The sequence below is a fragment of the Gorilla gorilla genome, chromosome 3 (genome assembly GCF_029281585.2).
Source record: "Gorilla gorilla gorilla isolate KB3781 chromosome 3, NHGRI_mGorGor1-v2.1_pri, whole genome shotgun sequence".
NCBI lineage: Eukaryota > Metazoa > Chordata > Mammalia > Primates > Hominidae > Gorilla > Gorilla gorilla.
In genome coordinates, this window is record NC_073227.2 from 47975374 (window position 1) to 47998192 (window position 22819).

The following is a 22819-nucleotide window of genomic DNA, read 5'->3' on the forward strand; positions in this document are numbered from 1 at the left end:
ACCTCAGGTGATCCACCCGCCTCGGCCTCTCAAAGTGCTGGGATTACAGGTGTTAGCCACCGTGCCCAGCCTGAAATACATTGTCAAGACATAAATAAGTACCCATTGTCAAGAGATAAGTAAAAAAAAAAAAAAAAAACCAGAAACAGAGGTGGACCAAACGCTAAAGCTATCAGACAGAGACGTTAAAATAACTATGAGGCCAGGCACAGAGCCTCATGCCTGTTAATAGGCATGAACACTTTGGGAGGCTGAGGCAGGAGGATCACGTGAGTCCAGGAGTTTGAGACCTGGGCAACATGACAAACCCCGTGTCTACAAAAAATACAAAAATTAGCTAGGCGTGGTAGCACATGCCTGTAGTCTCTACTACTTGGGAGGCAGAGATGGGAGGATGGCTTGAACCCAGGAGGTGGAGGCAGCAGTGAGCCATGATCATGAAACTGAACACCAGCCAGCCTGGGTGACAGAGCGAGACCCTGTCACAAACAAAAAATATAAATAAATAAATAAAGCATGCTGATTATCATCAGGATTTAAAGTAAATCAGCACTTAGAGCTCACCCTGGCCAAACAAGAAAAGCCAAAATTAGGAATATTAAAGGACAATATGCTAAATCTAACTTAGAGTTTAAACCAAGAGCATTACATGAATAGAACATTTGGGATTTACCGTGCTGAAAAATATACAAGGAAACAATACACGAATATGGACTTTGAGTGATAATGTTGTGATGTTGGTTTAGAAATATAGCACTCTAGGGCCGGGCGTGGTGGCTCAAACCTGTAATCCCAGCACTTTGGGAGGCTGAGGCGGGCAGATCACCTGAAATCAGGAGTTCGAGACCAGCCTGACCAACATGGTGAAACCCCGTCTCTACCAAAAATACAAAAAATTACCCAGGTGTCGTGGCGGATGCTTGTAATCCCAGCTTGGGAGGCTGACGTGGGAGAACTGCTTGAACCCAGGGGAGCGGAAGTTGCAGTGAGCTGAGATCATGCTACTGTGCTCCAGCCCGGGTGACAGAGCGAGACTCTGTCATAAAAAAAACAACAACAAAACAAACAAATGTACCACTCTGGAAGGTGACTGAGGGGAGGCATTACTGTGGGAGGCATGTGTGACTGGGGAGGGGAAGTCTTCCTGGGGGACGGGAGTGTTACTGAGGAGTGAGTCCAGGGGGTTTGTTGGGAATACTCTGAACATTCCAGCAATTTGGCTGTGAACCTAAAACTGCCCTAAAAAAAAAAAGTCTGTTTAAAAATTTGAACAGTTAAGGCCGGTGTGGTGGTTCACACCTGTAATCACAGCACTTTGGGAGGCCAAGGCAGGTGGGTTACCTGAGGTCAGGAGTTTGAGACCAGCCTGGCCAACATGGTGAAACCCCATCTCTACTAAAAATACAAAAATTAGCCAGACATGGTGGTGGTGCACACCTGTAGTCCCAGCTGCTCGGGAGGCTGACGTGGGAGGATTGCTTGAACATGGGAGGCAGAGATTGCAGTGAGCTGCGATCTCGCCACTGCACTCCAGCCTAAGAAACAGACTGAGACTGCCTCTCAAAAAAAAAAAAAAAAAAGAACAATTTTAAAAAACAGTATAAGAAAAATGTATAGAACAATTGAGATAGCAGCAGTGGATTATAGTATTAAACATTTGGCAGGGTGCGATGGCTCACACCTGTAATCCCAGCACTTTTGGGAGGCTATGGCAGGCAAATCACTTGAGATCAAGAGTTGGAGACTAGCCCAGCCAACATGCTGAAACCCTATGTTTACCAAAAAATACAAAAATTATCCAGGTATGGTGGCTCATGCCTGTAGTCCCAGCTACTTGGGAGGCTGAGGTGGGAGGATCGCTTGAACCCAGGAGGCAGAAGTTGCAGTGAGCCAAGATTGCGCCACTGCACTCTAGCCTGGGTGACAGAGCGAGACACTGTCTCAAAAAAAAAAAAAAAAAGTCTGATAAAATATCAAGGAAATATGAGAACTGAACACAGCAAACAAAGCTATACAACATTATTTCAAAAACATCTAAAGACAATTTTATTTTATTACTACCTGGTTTTTACCCTTTCTTCAAAGCTTTATAGGTATATGCTTCAAGAAGAAAGATTTTCTTACTGTTTTTTTTTTTTTTTTTTTTTTTTTTTGGAGACAGGTTCTCACTCTGTCACCCAGGCCGGAGTGCTGCGGCACAATTATGGTTCATTGTACACTTGATCTCCTTGGCTTAAACAATCCTCCTGCCTCAGCCTCCCGAGTGGCCAGGACTATAGGCGCCTGCCACCACATCCAGCTAATTTTTGTATTTTTTGTAGAGAAGAGGTTTTGCCATGTTGCCCGCGCTAGTCTCAAACTCCTGGCCTCAAGTGATCTGCCTGCCTCAGCCTCCCAAAGTGCTGGGATTACAGGTATGAGCCACCTCACCCAGCCAAAAGACATTTTCTAAATAACTTCTGCCAGAAACAAAGTATTCTCTTTATCTACACTGACTCAATCTTCATGAATCTTAGGAAAAATTTTTATTCAACGATTTTCTTTTCACACACAAGGAATCCACCTCTACTTATTCTATAGTGGCTATGTGAAGGATATTCAATAAGCATTTGAAGTTATAGGATAATTATACATGGCCACCGAACTTAACCCAATTTTCAAGTATTAAACTTAACAAAATAAAATAATGGCATCAATTTACTATTAAGGTTTACTTAGGGCCAGCGTGGGGGCTCACACCACTGCACTCCAGCCTGGGGGACAAGGCGAGACTCCATCGCAAGAAAAAAAAAAAAAAGAAAAAGCATACACTAAGTGATTTTTTAAAATTCATATTATAATTAAGTACATAAAATGTTGCTAGCCACTCTTTAAATTTTACTCACCCACGGCTTTCACACCTATTGTCAGATGACTATAATCTCAGCAACAAACAAATTTACTCAGACAGCATCAATTAGAAATGGATTCCTGGGCCGGGCACAGTGGCCTGTAATCCTAGCACTTTGGGAGGCCAAAGAGGGCGGACCACGAGGTCAGGAGATGGAGACCATCCTGGCTAACAGGGTGAAACCCCATCTCTACTAAAAGTACAAAAAAATTAGCCAGGCGTGGTGGCAGGCGCCTGTAGTCCCAGCTACTCGGGAGGCTGAGGCAGGAGAATGGCATGAACCCGGCTAGGCAGAGCTTGCAGTGAGCTGAGACTGCACCACTGCACTCCAGCCGGGGTGACAGAGTGAGACTCCATCTCAAAAAAAAAATAAAAAAAGAAATGGATTCCTGTACAAACAAAGATGCTATGTGATCTGGACATGAGGCTAAAAAAAGACTCCACAGGCCGGGGGTGATGGCTCACGCCTGTAATCCCAGCACTTTGGGAGACTGAGGTGGGTGGATCACCTGAGGTCAGGAGTTCGAGACCAGCCTGACCAACACAGAGAAACCCTGGCTCAGCTAATCCTCCCAACTCAGCCTCCTGAGTAGCTGGGACTACAGGAGCACACCACCACACCTAGCTAATTTTTTGTATTTTTAGTAGAGACAGGGTTTTGCCACGCTACCCAAGCTGGTAGCAAACTCCCGAGCTCAAGTGATCCGTCTGCCTTTGCCTCCCAAAGTGCTGGGATCATAGGCATGAGGCACCACACCCAGCCAGGCATTAATTTTATAACAAAAACAACATATAAGGCCAGGCATGGTGGTTCACACCTGTAATCCCAGCAACATTGGGAGGTCGAAGCAGGTGGATCTCCTGAGGTCAGGAGTTCAAGGTCAGCCTGGCCAACATGGTGAAACCCCGCCTCTACTAAAAATACAAAAATCTGGCTGGGTGCGGTGGCTCACGCCTGCAAGCCCAACACTTTGGGAGGGCAAGGCAGGTGGATCATGAAGTCAGGAGTTCAAGACCAGTCTGGCCAACATAGTGAAACCCTGTCTCTACTAAAATTACAAAAATTAACCGGGCATGGTGGTGTGTGCCTGTAGTACCAGCTACTCAGGAGGCTGAGCCAGGAGAATCGCTTGAAATCAGAAGGTGGAAGTTGCAGTGAGCTGAGATCTCACCACTGCACACCAGCCTGGGCCCAAGAGCGAAACTGTCTCAAAAAAAAAAAAAAAAAAAGTACGGGTAGGGAATTACCTAAGCCTTACCTAACCCTAACTTGCCTCAGCACAAGCAAAATAGTAGTACTCATTTCTTGTCTTTTTTTTTTCTTTTCTTTTTTCTTTGAGACAGAGTCTCACTCTATCACCTAGGCTGGAGTGCAGTGGCACAATCTCTGCTCACTGCAACCTCTGTCTCGTGAGTTCAAACTATTCTTGTGCCTCCTGAGTAGTTGGGATTACAGGCGCACATCACCACCCCTGACTAATTTTTGTATTTTTGGTAGAGATGGGGTTTCACCATGTTGGCCAGGTTGGTCTCAAGCTCCTGGCCTCAAGTGATCCACCTGCCTTGGCCTCCTAAAGTGCCGGTATTATAGGCATGAGCCACTGTGCCCTGCTGTACTTATTTATTTTCCTTAAACACACCAAACATGCTTCTGCCTTTCTGCCATTCATCTGCCTGGAATGTTTTACCATTCATTTGCCTACCCAAGTCTGAGACTTCAAATCCCAGCCCAACTGTCACCTTCTCTATGAATTTCTTGACAATCAAAATTCTTAGTGATCTTTTTATCTAAAGAAACAAATGCAATCCAACCACATAATTGGCACTCACATTGTAAATTACAATCGTCTCAAAATATGATAATCTCACATGGAAATCCATTCTACTGTTATTCCCAGTATCACTTTCCCTTACTGAACTAAATGCTGTTATTTAAGGGCTGGCTTTACCAACACAAATCACAATGCCCCTATTTTAGTAGGAAGTGTTAAATGTTTATCTCTTTTTAAATTTTTTTATTTTATACCCTAGTTGCAAGCTAAAAATGTTTAATCTAAATTTTGTTGTTGTTGGAGACAAGTATCTCACTGTCATCTAGGTTGGAGCACAGTGGCACAATCATGGCCACTGCAGCCTCTACCTCCCCAGGCTCAGGTGATCCTTCCAACTGGCCTCCTGAGTAGCTGGGACTACAGGTGCACACCACCACACCCAGCTAATTTTTTGTATTTTTAGTACCATGCTGCCAAAGCTGGTAGCAAACTCTCGAGCTCAAGTGATCTGTCTGCCTTGGCCTCCCAAAGTGCTGGGATCACAGGCGTGAGCCACCACACCCAGCAAGGCATTAATTTTATAACAGAAAAACAACATGTAAGGCCAGGCATGGTGGTTCACACCTGTAATCCCAATACATTGGGAGACCGAGGCAGGTGGATCTCCTGAGGTCAGGAGTTCGAGACCAGCCTGGCCAACAAGGTGAAACCCCGTCTATAGTGAAAATACAAATATTAGGCCAGGCATGGTGGTTCACGCCTGTAAACCCAGCACTTTTGGAGGGCAAGGCAAGCAGATCACGAGGAGTTCAAGACCAGGCTGGCCAACACAGTGAAACCCCACCATCTCTACTAAAAATACAAAAATTAGCTGGGCATGGTGGTACGTAACCAGTAGTCCCACCAACTTGGGAGGCTGAGGGGGGAGAATCGCTTGAAACTGGGAGGTAGAGGTTGCAGTGAGCTGAGATCGCGCCACTGCACTCCAGCCTGGGCAACAGAGTGAGACTTCGTCTCAAAAAAACAAACAAGAAAACCACAAAAAGTAGCTGGGCGTGGTGGCATGCACCTGTAATCCCAGCTACTCGGGAGGCTAAGACAGAGAATCGCTTGAACCCAGGAGGCGAAGGTTGCAGTGAGCCGAAATTGTACGACTGCACTCCAGCCTGGGTGACAGAGTGAGACTCTGTCTCAAAAAACAAAAACAAAAAAACACATATATTATGGAAGTTACCAACTTTTAAAATATCACATAATACACAAAAACAATGATATGTGTATAAGTTCCAAAGGCTGAGGGATTCTGGATCTAGGCACAATTGTAACTGTGTAGAAGCAAACCAGCTAGGAGGCTATGAATTAATGTCAAAGACCGAATGCCAACAGCAAGGGAAAGAAATTTAGAAAATTTCTTCATTATGCTTATGTTCAACTTTCTATTGCAACAGTTATCTTGAACTTTTTTTTTTTTTTAAGAGACAGGGTCTTCCTCTGCCACATAGGCTACAGTGCAATGGTGCAATCCTAGCTCACTGCTCAGGTGATACTCCCACCTCAGCCTCCCAAGTAGCTGGGACTACAGGCACCTGCCACCATACAAAACTAACTTTTTTTTTTTTTTTTTTTTTAACGGAGTCTCACTCTGTCGCCCAGGCTGGAGTGCAGTGGTGTGATCTCAGCTCACTGCAACCTCCACCTCCCGGGTTCAAGCTATTCTCCTGCCTCAGCCTTCTGAGTACCTGGGACTACAGGCACACGCCACCACGTCCAGCTAATTTTTGTATTTTTAGTAGAGACAGGGTTTCACCATCATGGCCAGGATGGTCTTGATCTCTTGACTTCGTGATCCACTTGCCTCGGCCTCCCAAAGTGCTGGCAGTACAGGCGTGAGCCACCACACCCAGCCTAATTTTTTATTTTTTGTAGAGGTGGGGGTCTCACCGGCCTTGAACTCCTGGCCTCAAGCAATCCTCCCACCTCGCTCTCCCAAAGTGCTGTGATTACAGGCATGAGCCACCACAACTAGCTAGAACTTTCTTGATCTGTTGTCTTCAGCAAATAAAAACTATCAGGATTTCATATATTGTAACGAACTATAGAATTGATCCCTGAAAAGTATAATCTTGGATTTCATATATTGTAAAAACTCCACTCACTCCATTAATTTTATCTTTCTGCACCAGGGAATTCAAGAAATCTTTTCTTTCCTTTTATTTTTTTTATTTTTTGAGATGGAGTCTTGCTACGTCGCCCAGGCTGAAGTGTAGTGGCGCCATCTCGGCTCACTGTCTCAGCCTCCCCAGTAGCTGGGAGGCGCCCGCCACCATGCCCGCTAATTTTTTTTGTATTTTTGGTAGAGACGGGGTTTCGCCATGTTGGCCAGGCTGGTCTCGAACACCTGACCTCTGGTGGTCAGCCCACCTCGGCCTCCCAAGATGCTGAGATTACAGGTATGAGCCACCGTGCCTGGCCATCTTTCCTTTTTAATAGAGTCCGGGTCTCACTATTTTGCCCAAGCTGGTCTGGAACTACAGAGCTCAAGTGATCCTCTTGCCTTGGCCTTCCAAAGTGCTGGGATTACAGGCATGTGGCACCGCACCCAGCCATGTGGAAATATTTTAATGTGCCAATAACCTCAGCCAAATTGTTTAACAATTAACTGTGAAAATAAAAGCCAACAGAAATAAAATTCATTAATGTCCTTAAACCTGTTCTCTTACTGTGAGCATTATATAGATTTCTGATACAAGATATATAAATCATAGTATTGGCCTTCATACATGTCAATGTTACTTACTTCATATATGGTTTTTAATAAGCCTTAACCTAATTTCTATTTAATTCAAGATCTTCAATTAAGACCTAAGTGAGGCTTGAAGCTTTCAACATTATTTCTGTTATTAAAATTCTATCCCCATCCCTTCCTACCCACATTTCTCCAAACTAAAAAGGTGTCACTCAGTTCTGAGTTTTTTTTTTTTTTGAGACGTAGTCTCGCTCTGTTGCCCAGGATGGAGTGCAGTGGCGCAATCTCAGCTCACTGCAAGCTCCGCCTCCCGGGTTCACGGCATTCTCCTGCCTCAGCCTGCCCAGCAGCTGGGACTACAGACACAGTCCGCCACGCTCGACTAATTTTTGTATTTTTAGTAGAGACGGGGTTTCACTGTGTTAGCCAGGATGGTCTTGATCTCCTGACCTTGTGATCCGCCCGCCTTGGCCTCCTAAAGTGCTGGGATTACAGGCGTAAGCCACCGCGCCCGGCCTCTTTCTGAGTTTTTAAGGAAATCTAGAGTTCTTACCCCACTGAACCTCAACATGACACTTATGTTTAATTATTCTCACACAGAACTACTCTTGTTGCCAGGAAGCAATAAGTTGGCTTCATTGGAAAACATTAATTAGCTTATTTGACTGCAAATTAAAAGTAGGCAGGTTGGGTGCAGTGGATCATGCCTGTTAACCTAGCACTTTGGGAGGCCGAGGCGAGCAGATCACAAGGTCAGGAGGTTGAGACCATCCTGGCCAACATGGTGAAACCCCGTCTCTACTAAAAATACAAAAATTAGCCAGGTGTGGTGACACAAGCCTGTAATCCCATCTACTTGGGAGGCTGAGGCACGAGAATCGCTTGAACCCAGGAGGCGGAGGTTGCAGTGAACACACCACTGCACTCCAGCCTGGCAACAGAGCGAGACTCCGTCTGGCGAGGAAGAGGGGGGAATTAACCAGAGGTCGTGGAACATGCCTGTAGTCCCAGCTACTTTGGAGACTGAGGCAGGAGAATCACTTGAACCTGGGAAGTGGAGGTTGCGGTGAGCCAAGACTGCACCACTGTGCTACAGCCTGGGCGACACAGCAAAACTCCACCTCAAAAAAACAAAAAATAATAAAAATGGTTAAGAGAGTAAATTTTATATGTTTACCACAATTAAAAAAAAAAATTCAGGCCGGACCTGGTGGCTCACGCCTGTAATTCCAGCACTCTGGGACACCAAGGCAGGTGGATCACTTGAAGTCAGGAGTTCAAAACCAGCCTGGACCAACATGGCGAAACCCCGTCTCTTTTAAAAATACAAAAATTAGGCCAGGCGCAGTGGCTCACACCTGTAATCCCAGCACTTTGGGAAGCCGAGGCAGTTGGATCACCTGAGGTCAGGAGTTCGAGACTAGCCTGGCTTACATGGTGATACTCCATCTGTATTAAAATAACAAAAAAATTAGCTGGGCATGGTGGCAGGCACCTATAATACCAGCTACTCAGGAGGCTGAGGCAGGAGAATCGCTTGAACCTAGAAGGCGGAGGTTGCAGTAAGCCGAGATCGCACCACTGCACTTCAGCCTGGGCAACAATAGCCAGACTCCATCTCAAAAAAAAAAAAATTAGCTGCACACAGTGGCCTGTAATCCTAGCCACTCTCAAAATAATAATAATAATAAAGCAAGGATTACATTTGCCAGTGGAAATAAAAGGTTGACTGGGCACAGTGGCTCATGCCTATAATCCCAACACTTTGGGAGGCTGAGGTGGGTAGAATGCTTGAGCCCAGACTGGGAAACATGGCAAAACCCTGTCTCTTCAAAAACTATAAAAATTAGCCCAGCATGGTGGTGCATGCTTGTGGTCTCAGCTACTGGGGAGCCTGAGGTAGGAGGATCACCTGAGCCTATGGAGATCCAGGCTGCAGCAGTGAGCCGTGATCACACCACTGCACTCCAGCCTAGGTACCAGAGTGGGACTCAGTCTCAAAAAGTGGGGGTGGGGGAGACGGAGCGTCAAGAAATAGATATATAAATTGATAAACAGAACACAAAGAAATTAGCTTTTTTTCCCCCCCAGACCGACTCTCGCTCTGTCACCAGGCTGGAGTGCAGTGGAGCAATCTTGACTCACTGCAACCTCTGCCTCCCAAGTTCAAGTGATTCTCCTGCCTCAGCCTGAAATTAGCTATTTATAAAAATTGATTAACATAAAGAATTCAAATTTAACTAACTAACAAACATGGTACTTCATATACTTTTCATGGGACAAAAAGAACCACAAAGAAATTCTGTAAAGGATACTGGTAAAGTAGCTCTGTATTTAGACTGTGTTTACAGTAGGGTAGTACAAATAACCTTATGGATGTTAGAGGAAATCCAGGTTTTGCCTGTAGAAGACAGAAATATGGAATGGAGGAAGCTTAGAAGTACTCTGTGCTAGAGGTTCAAATGGAGGTAACAGACTGAACTCATGGCTGACTGGCTGATTAAGTTATATAAATAAGGGGGATGTATTTCTCAGCCCTATATACTGAAAGGGCCTGAAGAAATTATATCATAATAGCAATGCAAGCCAGACTCAGAGGCTTATGCCTATAATCCCATCACTTTCGGAGGCTGAGGTGGGAGGATGGCTTGAGGCCAGAAGTTCAAGACCAGCCTGATCAACGTAGAGCGACCCCCAAAACTACAACAAATTTAAAAATTACATGGTGGGGTTTTGCACCTGTAGTCCCATCTACTCCAAAGGCCAAGACAAGAGGATCACTTGAACCCAGAAGGTGCAGTGAGCCGAGATCGTGCCAGTGCACTCCAGCCTGGGCTATAGAGCAAGACTCCATCTCAAAAAATAATAAAAAAATATGCCCTGGCGTGGTGGCTCACACCTATAATCCCAGCACTTTGGGAGACCAGCCTGGCCAACATGGTGAAACATATCAAAATTAGGTGGGCATGGTGGCACATGCCTGTAATCCCAGCTACTTGGGAGGCTAAGGCAGGACAATCGCTTGAACTTGGGAGACAGAGGTTGCAGTGAGCCGAGGTCGCGCCACTGCACTCCAGCCTGGGCGACAGCAAGACTCTGTCTCAAAAAAAAATAATAAAAATAATAATAAAATAATAATTTAAAAGTACACATGGTTAGCATACTTTGACTTGTCACAAGAGCTCCTGTGGTAGACTAATCATGGCTACAAATTCTTCCCTGCTTCTATTGAGAAGTAAGGCCCATCTTTTTTCTCCCCTTGAGTATGAGCTGGGTTATGACAACAGTACTTTCTTTTAACCAATAGAGTAAGGTAGAGGTGATAATGCCATTTCTGGACCAATTTCTGGCAATCTCCTCCATGGTGTCTTGGAAGCCCTAGCCCAACTACTCTGCTAGAAAGACTATGTGGAAAACCCTAAAACTACATCTTACAGAAAAGAACCCAGCTGGGTCCAGCCTTTCAGCTGTTCCCACTAAGGTATCAAGCGTTTAAGTAAAGCCACTGTGGATCATCTAGACCAATCTAGTCACTAGTTGAATACCAATGAGTGAGCCCAGTAGCCATGTGTAGCAGACGCAAGCCAAACCCTGCCTGAATTCCTGATCGACAAAACTGTGAGATAATAAGAAAAGTTGCTCACAATTGCTAAAAAGTGGAAACAATTCAAGTGTTCACTGACAGAGAAACAAAATGTGGTACATACATACAATGGAATATTATTCAGCTTTAAAAGGGAAGGAAGTAATAACACATGCTATAATACGGATGAACCTTAAAGGTATATGCTAAGTGAAATAAGCCAATCACAAAACGACAAATATTGTATGATTTCAATTATTTGAGAGTAAGGTAATCGCTTCTGAGCCTTTTGGCTAAGATCAAGTGGAGAGTAAGTCAAAGTCATCTAGACAAAAAGCAGAATGGTTGTTGCCAGGAGCTGGGGAAGGGAAAAATGAGGAGTTAGAGTTTAATGGGTAGAGTTCCAGTTGGGGAAGATGAAAAATTCTGGAGATGAATGGTGGTGATGGTTTCACAACAATGTGAATGTACCTAATGCCAAAGAACTGTACACTTAAAAATGATTAAAGTGATAAGTTTTATGTTACGTATATTTTACCATAATGAAAATTTTAAAATACCTTTTAAAAAGTTTGTTACACAGCAACAGATAACCAGAACAGTTCTACACAAACAGAAGTCTGAAATAAGAACTATACTGCACTAAGCCTCCCTTCACAAATGTACATTGGCTATTATTTTAGGACATGATTTTAAGAAATCTTGCCTCCCCATTTAATTTTTAATGTTCTGAGCAGAATCTTCTGCAATACAAATATTAAAACATATGAACAGAATTTAGAGTTAAAATTATATACTTAATTACATGCAAAATTATCACACTGTGTAGCAATGAGGGATAAATAAAAATCATTCATGGAAGTAAAAATAATTACAACCAAACCAGTACTTCAGGGGTCCTCCTGGAGGAAAGCAAAGGGAAAGAATTATGGCCGTCCTGCCCTTAATCTGTTCATCACCTCTAACAACGTTTGTGAGGAAAGGGGGATGGCCCTACGTTAAAATCAATTCCACCATATCCTAATTCCCACTAAACCATCAAATAAGCCAGATGAGAATGGTTGATACAGGAAGAAAGATTAGAGAAAATATAAGGAAAATACACCTGGTGGGAAAAAACGGGGATACTTTCACAAAACCCTACTTAATTTTTCGAATTCTTAGCAACAAAACAGTAGGTATTTTTATTTGTTTCTGTGACAAAATAATATAGCAGACCAGGGTAGCTGTATTAATGTCTGGAGCACTGCTCTCTGAGATCAGATAGTTAAGAGAGGAATATAAGAAACAAATTTCAGGCCGGGCATGGTGGCTCATGCCTGTAATCTCAGTCCTTTGGGAGGCCAAGCTGGGTGGATCACTTGAGGTCAGGGGTTCAAGACCAGCCTGGCCAACATGGTGAAACCCCGTCTCTACTAAAAATACAAAAAATTAGCCGGGTGTAGTGGTGGGTGCCTATAATCCCACTTACTCGGGAGGCTGAGGCAGGAGAATTGCTTGAACCTGGGAGGTGGAGGTTGCAGTGAGCTGAGATTTTTGCCACTGCACTCCAGCCTGGGAAACAAGAGTGAAATTCCCTTTCAAAAAATAAAGAAAAAAAAAATTTCAGGCTGGGTGTGGTGGCTCATGCCTGTAATCCCAGCGCTTTGGGAGGCCGAGGTGGGTGGATCACTTGAGGTCAGGAGCTCGAGACCAGGCTGGCCAACAAGATGAAACTCCATTTCCACCAAAATATAAAAAGTTAGCTGGGTGTGGTGGCACGCACCTGTAATCCCAACTACTCAGGAGGCTGAAGCAGGAGAATTGCTTGAACCTGGGAGACAGAGGTTGCAGTGAGCCAAGAGCTTGCCACTGTACTCTAGCCTGGGCAACAGAGCGAGATTCCATCTCAAAAAGAAAAGAAACAAATTTCACTCTATCCATCCCTCTGTTTAAAAATCAAGAAATGCCTGGCGCAATGGCTTATGCCTGTATTCCCAACACTTTCGGAAGCCGAGGCGGGTGGATCACGAGATCAGGGGTTCGAGACAAGCCTGACCAACATGGTGAAACCCCGTCTCTATTAAAAACACAAAATATTAGCCAAGCCTGGTGGTGCACGCCTGTGACCCCAGCTACTCAGGAGGCTGAGGCAGGCGAATTACTTGAACTCAGGAGGCGGAGGTTGCAGTGAGCCAAGATCGCGCCACTGCACTCCAGCCTGGGCGACAGAGCAAGACTCCATCTCAAAAAATAAATAAATAAAATAAAAATAAAAAGTCCAGGCACAGTGGCTCTCTCCTGTAATCTCAGAACTGTGGGAGGCCGAGGCAGGCAGATCATGAGGTCAGGAGTTTGAGACCAGCCTGGCCAACATGGTGAAACCCCATCTCTAACTAAAAATACAAAAATCAGCTGGGTGTGGTGGCGGAAGCCTGTAGTCCCAGCTACTCAGGAGGCTGAGCTGAGATTGCGCCACTGCACTCCAGCCTGGCAACAGACCGAGAGACTCCATCTTAAAAACAAACAAACAAACAAACAAAAAAAAAACACCAATAATTATCAAGGCCCTCTTACCTCCAAAGTAGCAAGCAAGAAAGAAACAAAGTATGTGTGTAGTAAATAGCTCTGTAGTAATCCATGATATAGGATATACTACATAACTAACTTAATTCCATTAAGCCCTTTATGGAATTTGCACAGCTATTTATAAGTGTATTTTATTTTTTATATTTTTATCGTAAATGAGGTTTTGCCATATTGCCCAAGCTGGTCTCAAACTCCTGAGCTCAAGTGATCTGCCCGTTTCAGCCTCCCGAAGTGCTGGAAATACAGGCATAAGCCAGAGGACACCAGACCTACAAGTGTATTTTAAATGTCACTTATTAGATGTGAACCGTGTATTAGTTTCAGAACCCACAACTATATGGGAGGATGGCTATTTGTGATTCTTTTTTTTTTTTTTTTTTGAGATGGAGTTTCGCTCTTGTTGCCCAGGCTGGAGTGCAACGGTGCTTAGATTACTTAATTATAATATGAATTTTTTTTTTTTTTGAGACAGAGTTTCACTGTTGTTGCCCAGGCTGGAGTGCAATGGCACCATGTCGGCTCACCACAACCTCCGCCTCCTGGGTTCAAGCGATTCTCCTGCCTCAGCCTCCTGAGTAGCTGAGATTACAGGCATGCGCCACCACACCCGGCTAATTTTATATTTTTAGTAGAGACGGGGTTTCTCCACGTTGGTCAGGCTGGTCTCGAACTCCCGACCTCAGGTGATTCACCCACCTCGGCCTTCCAAAGTGCTGGGATTACAGGCGTGAGCCACCGTGCCCAGCCTGTAATGTAGAACCTTAAAGGCTTCCCTTAAGAAGTAACAAATGAATGACAAATGAACATATGGGCTATTTAATGTAAGGAACCTGTCTAGACAGAAATAAACATGGCATGTTCAGGAAACCAACCGAAGACCAGTGTGGCCTGACATAACAAAAATAGGTAAAGTAATGCCCTGGAAACAGGAATGAAAAGCTCTAGTATAGGAAAACAGATCTTAGCTCTTTCAAAGACATACTCTAAGAATTATTGTCAACGAAGCTTCAAAGCTTCACAATAGTTTCTCTCAAATGCTTAAAAAAAAAAAAAAAGCTGTCCTTTTTCTCCCTACAAAAGACCAAACTCACTCTCATTCTCTTCACATTTCACTGTAATGTCTTCAACTACATGAAAAAAGTCACAACTTTTTAGTTCTACTTAGTTTAGATTCCTTAGAAGAAAGCAACTATATAACAACCAAAGTAAATATGGTGTTATTGCCCCTGCCCTCTGCCACTAAACTGCCCTGTGACTGATTTTGGTAAAGGTTACTTGGATACTTTGGCCTAACTTTCATTATCTGTGAAGTAAGAGGAGGTTCCAGAATTTCCTTTAAGATCCTTCTAATTCTAAGATTATGGTTCCACTGTAAAACCGCTTGTTCCTTTTTTTTTTTTTTTTTTTAAGACAAGGTCTCACTCGGTCACCCAGGCTGGAGTGCAGTGGTAGGATCACGGTTCACTGCAGCCCTGACCTTCCTGGGCTTGAGTGATCCTCCCACCTCACCCTCCTGAGTGGCTACGACCATATTTGCATTTTTTGTAGAGATAGGTTTTTGTCATGTTGCCCAGGCCTATCTCAAATTCCTGGGCTCAAGTGTTCCTCCCACCTTGACCTCCTGAAGTGCTGGGATTACAGGCATGAGCCACCACACCCAGCCTTGTTCCATTCTTGAAAACTGACGAGAACAGGACCAAACACCGCTGAATTCCTTTGTAATTGCCTTTAAGATGTTTTTTGTTTTGTTTTGTTTGTTTGTTTTTGAGACAGAGTCTCGCTTTGTCACCCAGGCTGGAGTGCAGTGGTGGGATCTTGGCTTACTGCAAGCTTCGCCTCCTGGGTTCATGCAATTCTGCCTCAGCCTCCCAAGTAGCTGGGACTACAGGCCCCGCCACCACGCCTGGACAATTTTTTTGTATTTTTAGTAGAGATGGGGTTTCACCTGTGTTAGCCAGGATGGTCTCGATCTCCTGACCTCATGATCCGCCTGCCTCGGCCCCCCAAAGTGCTGAGATTACAGGCGTAAGCCACCGCACCGGGCCTGCCTTTAAGGTCTTTTTTAATGAGACAGAGTCTCACTCTGCTGTCACCCAGGCTATAGTGCAGTGGCATAATGCCTCACTGCAACCTCTGCCTCCTGGGTTTAAGTGATTCTCATGCCTCAGCCACAGGAGTAGCTGAGATTACAGAGGTGTGCCCCCACACCTGGCTAATTTTTGTATTTTTAGTAGAGATGGGGTTTCACCATGTTGGCCAGGCTGGTCTCGAACTCCTGAGCTCAAGCAATCCACCTGCCTTGGCCTCCCAAAGGGCTAGGATTACAAGCATGAGCCCCTGCGTCCGGGCTTAAGCTCTCTTTGTATTTGTATAGAATTTCAACACTGTTGCTATGTTATAATAATAATAAACTCCTGAATTTATAAAATTACCAATAACTAAGATTCTAATAAAAAAACAAAATTTCAAAAATACTTAAGTATTGTTAAAAATCTACATTTCCAATCAGACATAATACTTTAAAGAAGGATCCCTAATTAAGTACAAAGTCAAAATAGAAAGGAAGGCAGAAGGAATACAAAATCAAAAGAATTTTTCAGAAAAAATTTTGGCAGTAGGACATTGAAGTTGGTTGATATGAACGTCGATTTTAACTTCCAAAAGAACTCATAACAAATGGATAATCAAACTCGATGCTCATTCTCCACTGGATTGTATGTCCATTTATAGTTAACAGTACTTCTGATAATCGATTTTCAAACAGAAAATGTATGTAAGTAGTCATAACTTCCCCAACACACCTTAAAAAAATAACATTGAGACAGGGTTGGCTGGGCGCGGTGGCTCACGCCTGTAATCCCAGCACTTTGGGAGGCCGAGGTGGGCGGATCACGAGGTCAAGAGTTCGAGACCAGCCTGACCAACATAGTGAAACTCCGTCTCTACTAAAAATACAAAAATTAGCTGGGCATAATGGCACGCACCTGTAATCCCAGCTACTTGCGAGGCTGGGGCAGGAGTATCGCTTGAACCCGGGAGGCGGAGTTTGCAGTGAGCCAAGATTGCACCACTGCATTCCAGCCTGGGCAACAGGGCGAGACTCCGTCTCAAAAAAAAAATAAATAAATAAAAATAAAAATAAAATTGAGACAGGGTCTATGTTGCCCAGGTCTGAACCTCCTGGGCTCAAATGATCCTCCTGCCTCAGCCCTCAAAGTGCTGGGATTACAGGCATGAGCCCCTGTACCCAACCACAACTTTCCTTTTTTTTTTTTTTCACTGTTTAAGGAATTTTTTATTAAAAAAAGAATTTTATAATCCAAATTACACTTCCTTGCTCAGTTATCAATTCTGTTACTTAAAACAGAACTGATATTTTGAGCTATTCCACAGTAAAAAATTACAAGGAATGCTTTAAATTTTTGTACTTTGCTGAAAATTATTTTTCCCAGGATCTATAAAACATTAATTTGTCTTCATATTTTATTATTTTTTGTGGGTTTTTTTTTGTTGTTGTTTGTTTTTAAATCAATAAGTAATCTAGGACTAATATTATGTTTGCTAGACCTGGCATTTGCTCGGTACATAATGTTCAAAGTTTCCTTTCCTTTTTAAATTTATTTTATATTTTGCAATTTTTTTTTCCATATTTAAGTTTTTCGATGTTATTTTTCTTTGGCGAAGCACAAGTTTCTTTTCGTGGTCTCTGATCAATTTTAAACAGTAGGAACACCAATGGCACTGTTAACTGCTTTCTGGGTAGCCTCTTTAGCTTGGTGGGCTTGTAATATAGCTAGCTTCATGAACCTTAGAACAGAGTAACTCTGGACTCTCGAGCATATGAACATTTGCTTTTGCTCTTGAGGGGCAGATGCCAACATGGAAGCAGTCAAAGGTTCCTGACCTTGTACATGAACAGCAGGCTGTTGCATTGTAACTTGTGGCTGTGCATTAAGATGTTGCTGAGGATTGCGAACTCCCGCAGCATATTTATACTGTGGAACGGTGTGGACAGCAGGAGTAGCTGCAGCCAGCAGATACCAGGGTGTTAATATTTACGTGAAAAATCTTGATGATAGTATTGATGATGAACGTCTCCAGAAAGTTTTCTCCATTTGGTACAATCACTAGTGCAAAGGCTATGATGGAGGGTGGTCACAGCAAAGGGTTTGGTTTTGTATGTTTCTCCTTCCCGGAAGAAGCCACTAAAGCAATTACAGAAATGAACGGTAGAACTGTGGCCACAAAACCATTGTATGTAGCTTTAGCTCAGCGCAAATAAGAGTGCCAGGCTCACTTCACTAACCAGCATATGCAGAGAATGGCAAGTGTACGAGCTGTGCCCAACCATGTAATCAATCCCTACCAGCCAGCACCTCCTTCAGATTACTTCATGGCAGCTATTCCACAGACTCAGAACCGTGCTGCAAGACCGGGTGCGGTGGCTCACGACTGTAATCCCAGCACTTTGGGAGGCCAAGAGGGGCAGATTACACGGTCAGGAGATCGAGACCATCCTGGCTAACACGGTGAAACCCCGTCTCTACTAAAAAAATACAAAAAATTAGCCGGGCATGGTGGCGGGCGCCTGTGGTCCCAGCTACTCGGGAGGCTGAGGCAGGAGAATGGCGTGAACCCGGGAGGCGGAGCTTGCAGTGAGCCGAGATCGCACCCACTCCAGCCTGGGCGACAGAGCGAGACTCTGTCTCAAAAATAAATAAATAAATAAATAAAAACCGTGCTGCATACTCTCCTCCTAGCCAAACTGCTCTACTGAGACCAAGTCCTTGCTGGACTGCTCAGGGTTGCCAGACTTCATCCATTCCAATATGCCAGGTGCTATCCCCAAGCTGCTCCTATACCACCATTTAGTACTATGAGACCAGCTTCTTCACAGGTTCCACGAGTCATGTCAACAGAGCGTGTTGCTAACACATCAACTTTCCATTTTTTAACCAAATTATCCAACATTAGAATTCAAGGTTTCAATATTCTTAATTTGAAAACAATAAATATTAACGATCCATCAATTGTTTAACAGTTTTATATTTCATAATTTCTCACTCCCAAAACAGTGTAACTTTTAGAAGCATCAATCAAGCAGCTCAATTCATGTATAATCTTTAGTATCAAGATTTGCTTTATTTATTTTATTTTACTTTTTTGAGATGAAGTTTCACTCCTGTTGCCCAGGCTGGAGTGCAATGGCGCGACCTCCGCTCATTGAAACTTCCGCCTCCCAGGTTCAAGCAATTCTCCTGCCTCAGCCTCCCAGCTAGGATTACAGGTATGCGCCACCACACCCAGCTAATTTTGTATTTTTAGTAGAACTCCAGACCTCAGGTGATTTGCCTGCCTCGGCCTCCCGAAGTGCTGGGATTACAGGCTGGAGCCACCACACCGGGCCCAAGATTTGTTTTAATGAAAGGGGCTGGGAGCAGTGGCTCACACCTGTAATCCCAGCATATTGGGAGGCCGATGCAGGCAGATCATTCGAAGTCAGGAGTTCGAGACCAAAGTGACCAACATAGCGAAATCCCATCTCTACTAAAAATACAAAAATTAGCTGGGCGTGGTGGCAGGCACCTGTAATTCCAGCTACTAGAGAGGCTGAGGCAGAATTGCTTGAACCCGGGAGGTGGAGGTTGCAGTGGGCCGAGATCGCGCCACTGCACTCCAGCCTAGGTGACAGAGCAAGACTCCGTCTCAAAAAAAAAAAAAAAAAAAAAAAAAAATTTAGCCGGGTGTGGTGGCACACGCTGGTAGTCCCAGCTACTTGGGAGGCTGAGGCAGAATAGCTTAAACCTGGGAAGTGGAGGTTTCAGTGAGCTGAGATCCCGCCGCCGCACAGAGATTTGTTTTAATGAAAGGAACTGTTGTCTTATTCCTTCCAAAAAGGCAACAAATTGCAGAACCAAATTAGAGTCTGAAAACTAAACCACAGGAATATTTTAAATACTGTACTCATTAAAATGCAACACATTAGGTACATTTACTGGGCTCCAAGAGCAAGAGGCCAAGCTCATTCCCTAAAATACATTTGGCCAAGTGGCCCAAGGTGGAAACATTGTCAACAATGTTGCTTCCCTCACCTCCCACCAATTCTGATTGATTCTAACTCTGAAAAGTTGTTAAATCATTTCCTAGTCACTATTACCAATGCCATAGTCCTACCTGAAGATTTCAACGTCTTTCACCTAGACTACTGCTTACAGTTTCCTAGCCGGACTCACTGCCTCTGGTCTTCCCCTACTCCAATCTAGCACCAATTGTGACAACCAAAATGTCTCCAGCATTGCCAAACATCTCCTGGAGGTCAAAGTTGCCCTGACTCAGAACCACTGCTTCAAGCTGTTCCTACAAGAAGAATATCACTTATTTGTTAAGATTCTGGCCACAATCTATGTCAGTGGAACAGAAACCAAAAAAACTAACAAACATGAGGTAGAAATTTAAAACCTTAACCTTAGGACTGCCATGCTTAAATGAAATTAGCTGACACCTCATAAAAAGGGCCATAATACTCTTAAACTCCTTTGAACGTATAGACTTAAATCATCTTACTTTAAGCCCGAATTATGAAAAGTCTGTACCTTCTGTCAAAGTTTAACCATCATATATACATATTTAAGCTTCTGGATATAGAAAATTATGCAAATTTTTAAAAAGGACTTTGCGCTTTAATCAATCCCCTTCAGAAGCTGAAAATAGGAAACTTCTTAGGCAAATTACTGCCTACACCTAAGTTTGCAAGCCACTCTAAACAGTACTCTCATTAAATACCTCCAGAAAAAACTCTAAAAACACAAATTCTTATGCTTGAAAACCAATAAGTTTTTGAAAAATCACACTCCTTTTAAATTTCCCACAATGGTTATATCCCCACAAAACTCACTCAAAGATGTTATCTGAGATACAACAGTACCTTTCAGAGGGGGTAAGAGATCTAAAAAACTTGGAACTCTAAAGGCCAGACTGAGCAGGGTAGCAGTATCACAGGAGAAAGCGCCTCCTACCAAAGACAGCAAAATCGTCCAGACACTTACCTTCAGGCGTTTGATCATCTCGTCCGTGGTGATCTTGTCGGTGATCTCTTTTACCCCCGGAGGGTAAGCGATCTTCCCGTCGGCACTCACGACGCCACAGAGGGCAGTGGCAGGCTTGGGCTGCGCGGTGAAGTCCATCCTGGGGGACAACTTTTGGTTCACAGTCCTCTACCGGCCTCTATCGGTCAGAAAACCAAAGTTCAGCGGGAAAGGGGCGACTTTGTAACCTCTTTTTTCATTTCAAATCTCTCTAATCTGGAAAAGGCCCTTTCTCCCCAGAGGCCGGGGACCCGGCAGCGGCCTCGCCACCCGCTCTTTCCCAGGGATCGAACCCAGCCGGCCCCGCCAATCCGGCCCTGCCAGCCCCAGGCTGACGGGGCTCCTCCGCACCAGTCGCCGTGGCCGCGGGAGGCGCCGAACAGCGCCAGGAGTTTCCCATTCCGCCTTTCACAATGAAATCCACCCCCGAGCACCAAGGTCCGAAGTTTGGCGGCCCCGGGAGGCCGGCAAGGACCCCAAGGCCCCCGCTCGGCGGTGGGGAAGCACCCAGTCCCGCCCGGCCAGTCCCCTCCGGGAAACCAGACCCGAGGCCTATAGGGCTCGGCTTAGGCCGCAAAACTAGGGACCCAGCGGACCCACGCGCAGCGGCGGCTCCCGGGAACAAAACGCCCTTGCCCAGCCGAGCCTCGGACCCGGGGTAGTCCCCGCCGCGCTGCCGCCCCTACCCTGTTCCGCTCCCTCACCCCCGCGGGAGGGGAAAACAAGCCGCCCTCCACCCTCAGCCCCACGCCAGGAAGCGGCTGACGCGCCTCCGCACTTCACATTTTGTTCCTTCAACTTCAGCTGAGGGACCCCAGCTGCTTCTCTGGCCCCCGGCCGCTTGGCGCCTCCGGCACCGCCGAGGCCTTCCCGGCACCCTCGGGCGGCCCCACCGGGCCTCGGACCCGCGGCCCCCCCTCCAGTCTCCCCTTCCGTCCCCTCCCTCCAGCAGCCTAGGGCGGGAGCCGAGCCGCCGCCGCCTTTACCTCCTCCTCATGCGGGCGGAAGGTGCATCGAGCGCCCGGGCCTCTGTCAGGTGGTTGCGCCGCCGCCCCTAGTCGGGCTGCACACAAAGCGGCTCCGCGGGTCCCGCCGCCGCCGCCGCCCGCCCGCCCGGGAGCGGCGCTGGGGCTGGCGGTGCCGAGGAGGAGCAGCCGCCGCGGGGGGAGACGCGGGGCGAGTGAGCGCTGGGCGGGGAGACAGTGCCGCTCTCCGTCTGGCCGAGGAAGAGCAGCCTCGAAGCCTCCTCCGGGAGTGTGTGCGCTTGTGTCCGTCCGGGACCCCCGCGGCCCGCCCGCACGCACCTCGCGCCGGCCCGGACCGCCGACTCGGACCCGGACGCCCCTCGCAGAGGCGCGCGCCCGGCCGTCCGTGCCCCGGGAGCCGGCGCCTCGCGCACACACAGGCCGGTCACGCGAGCGGCGCGAGAGCACGCGAGAGCAGCGCGCGCTCCTCGCTCCCTCCCCTTCCTCCGCCGGCTGTGCATCCGCCTCCCTCGGGCCCGAGGCGGCCGCGCGCAGGGCGGACAGCGCCGCCACCCGGTTGGCGCCAATACCTGCCGCGCGGGGCGCCTCCCGGAGGACCCGACCGGAGAGGGCGAGAGGAGGAGGAGCCCGGGTGGCGGGAAGCGAGCCCAGGTTCCCGCGGCCTTGCAAGGGCACGCAGGGCAAACAGCGCTTTATCTTTCGCAGCGGCGATGAGCTGGTGACTTTTGGGGGTCATCCTGATGAACACAGACGAAACTGGTTGGGAGGTAGTTAATTGCTCGGTGAAAATGAACTGATTTCCTCCTCAGGGAGAGATCTGCAAAGTCAAGGAAAGTTGTGCAATGGGGCGCAGCGTGAGCGGCTCACTCTCGGGTCTTCTGACAGCCACCCGAGTTGCCCACCCTCCTTAGATTTCTGAAGTTAATATTTTGAAAGCTGCAAAACATGAAAATAGCATTGGGTCGAGTCGTTCTCAAGGTATGGTCTTTGGGCCACCAGGCCTCACAATCACTTTGGGTACTGGCTGAAAACGTAGGTTTCCAACTCCAAAGATTAAAAAACATAAAAATATATGTTTTTTAACGTAAAAATATATATGAACATAAAACATATAAAATATAACATATAAAATAAAACATTAAAAAATATAAAAAATATACATAAACATAAAACATAAAAATCTCTGAGA

General features: G+C 45.8%; 1 protein-coding gene across 2 annotated transcripts in view; it reads right to left on the reverse strand.

Moving 5' to 3' along the window:
• Positions 1-21508, reverse strand: part of PDS5A (PDS5 cohesin associated factor A) — a 157283-nt gene extending 135775 nt beyond the window's left edge. The window contains exons 1-2 of one of the 2 annotated variants that reach the window (XM_055384810.2): positions 21428-21507; positions 20606-20783 (exon numbers count right to left, since the gene is read on the reverse strand). In XM_055384810.2, the coding sequence (XP_055240785.1) occupies positions 20606-20743 (138 nt within the window). In that variant the 5' untranslated portion in view covers positions 20744-20783; positions 21428-21507. Of the gene's footprint in view, positions 1-20605; positions 20784-21427 lie in introns of both variants that reach the window. The other variant, XM_019025596.4, reaches the window with a different exon arrangement.
• Between the last annotated feature and the right edge of the window lie 1311 nt (positions 21509-22819).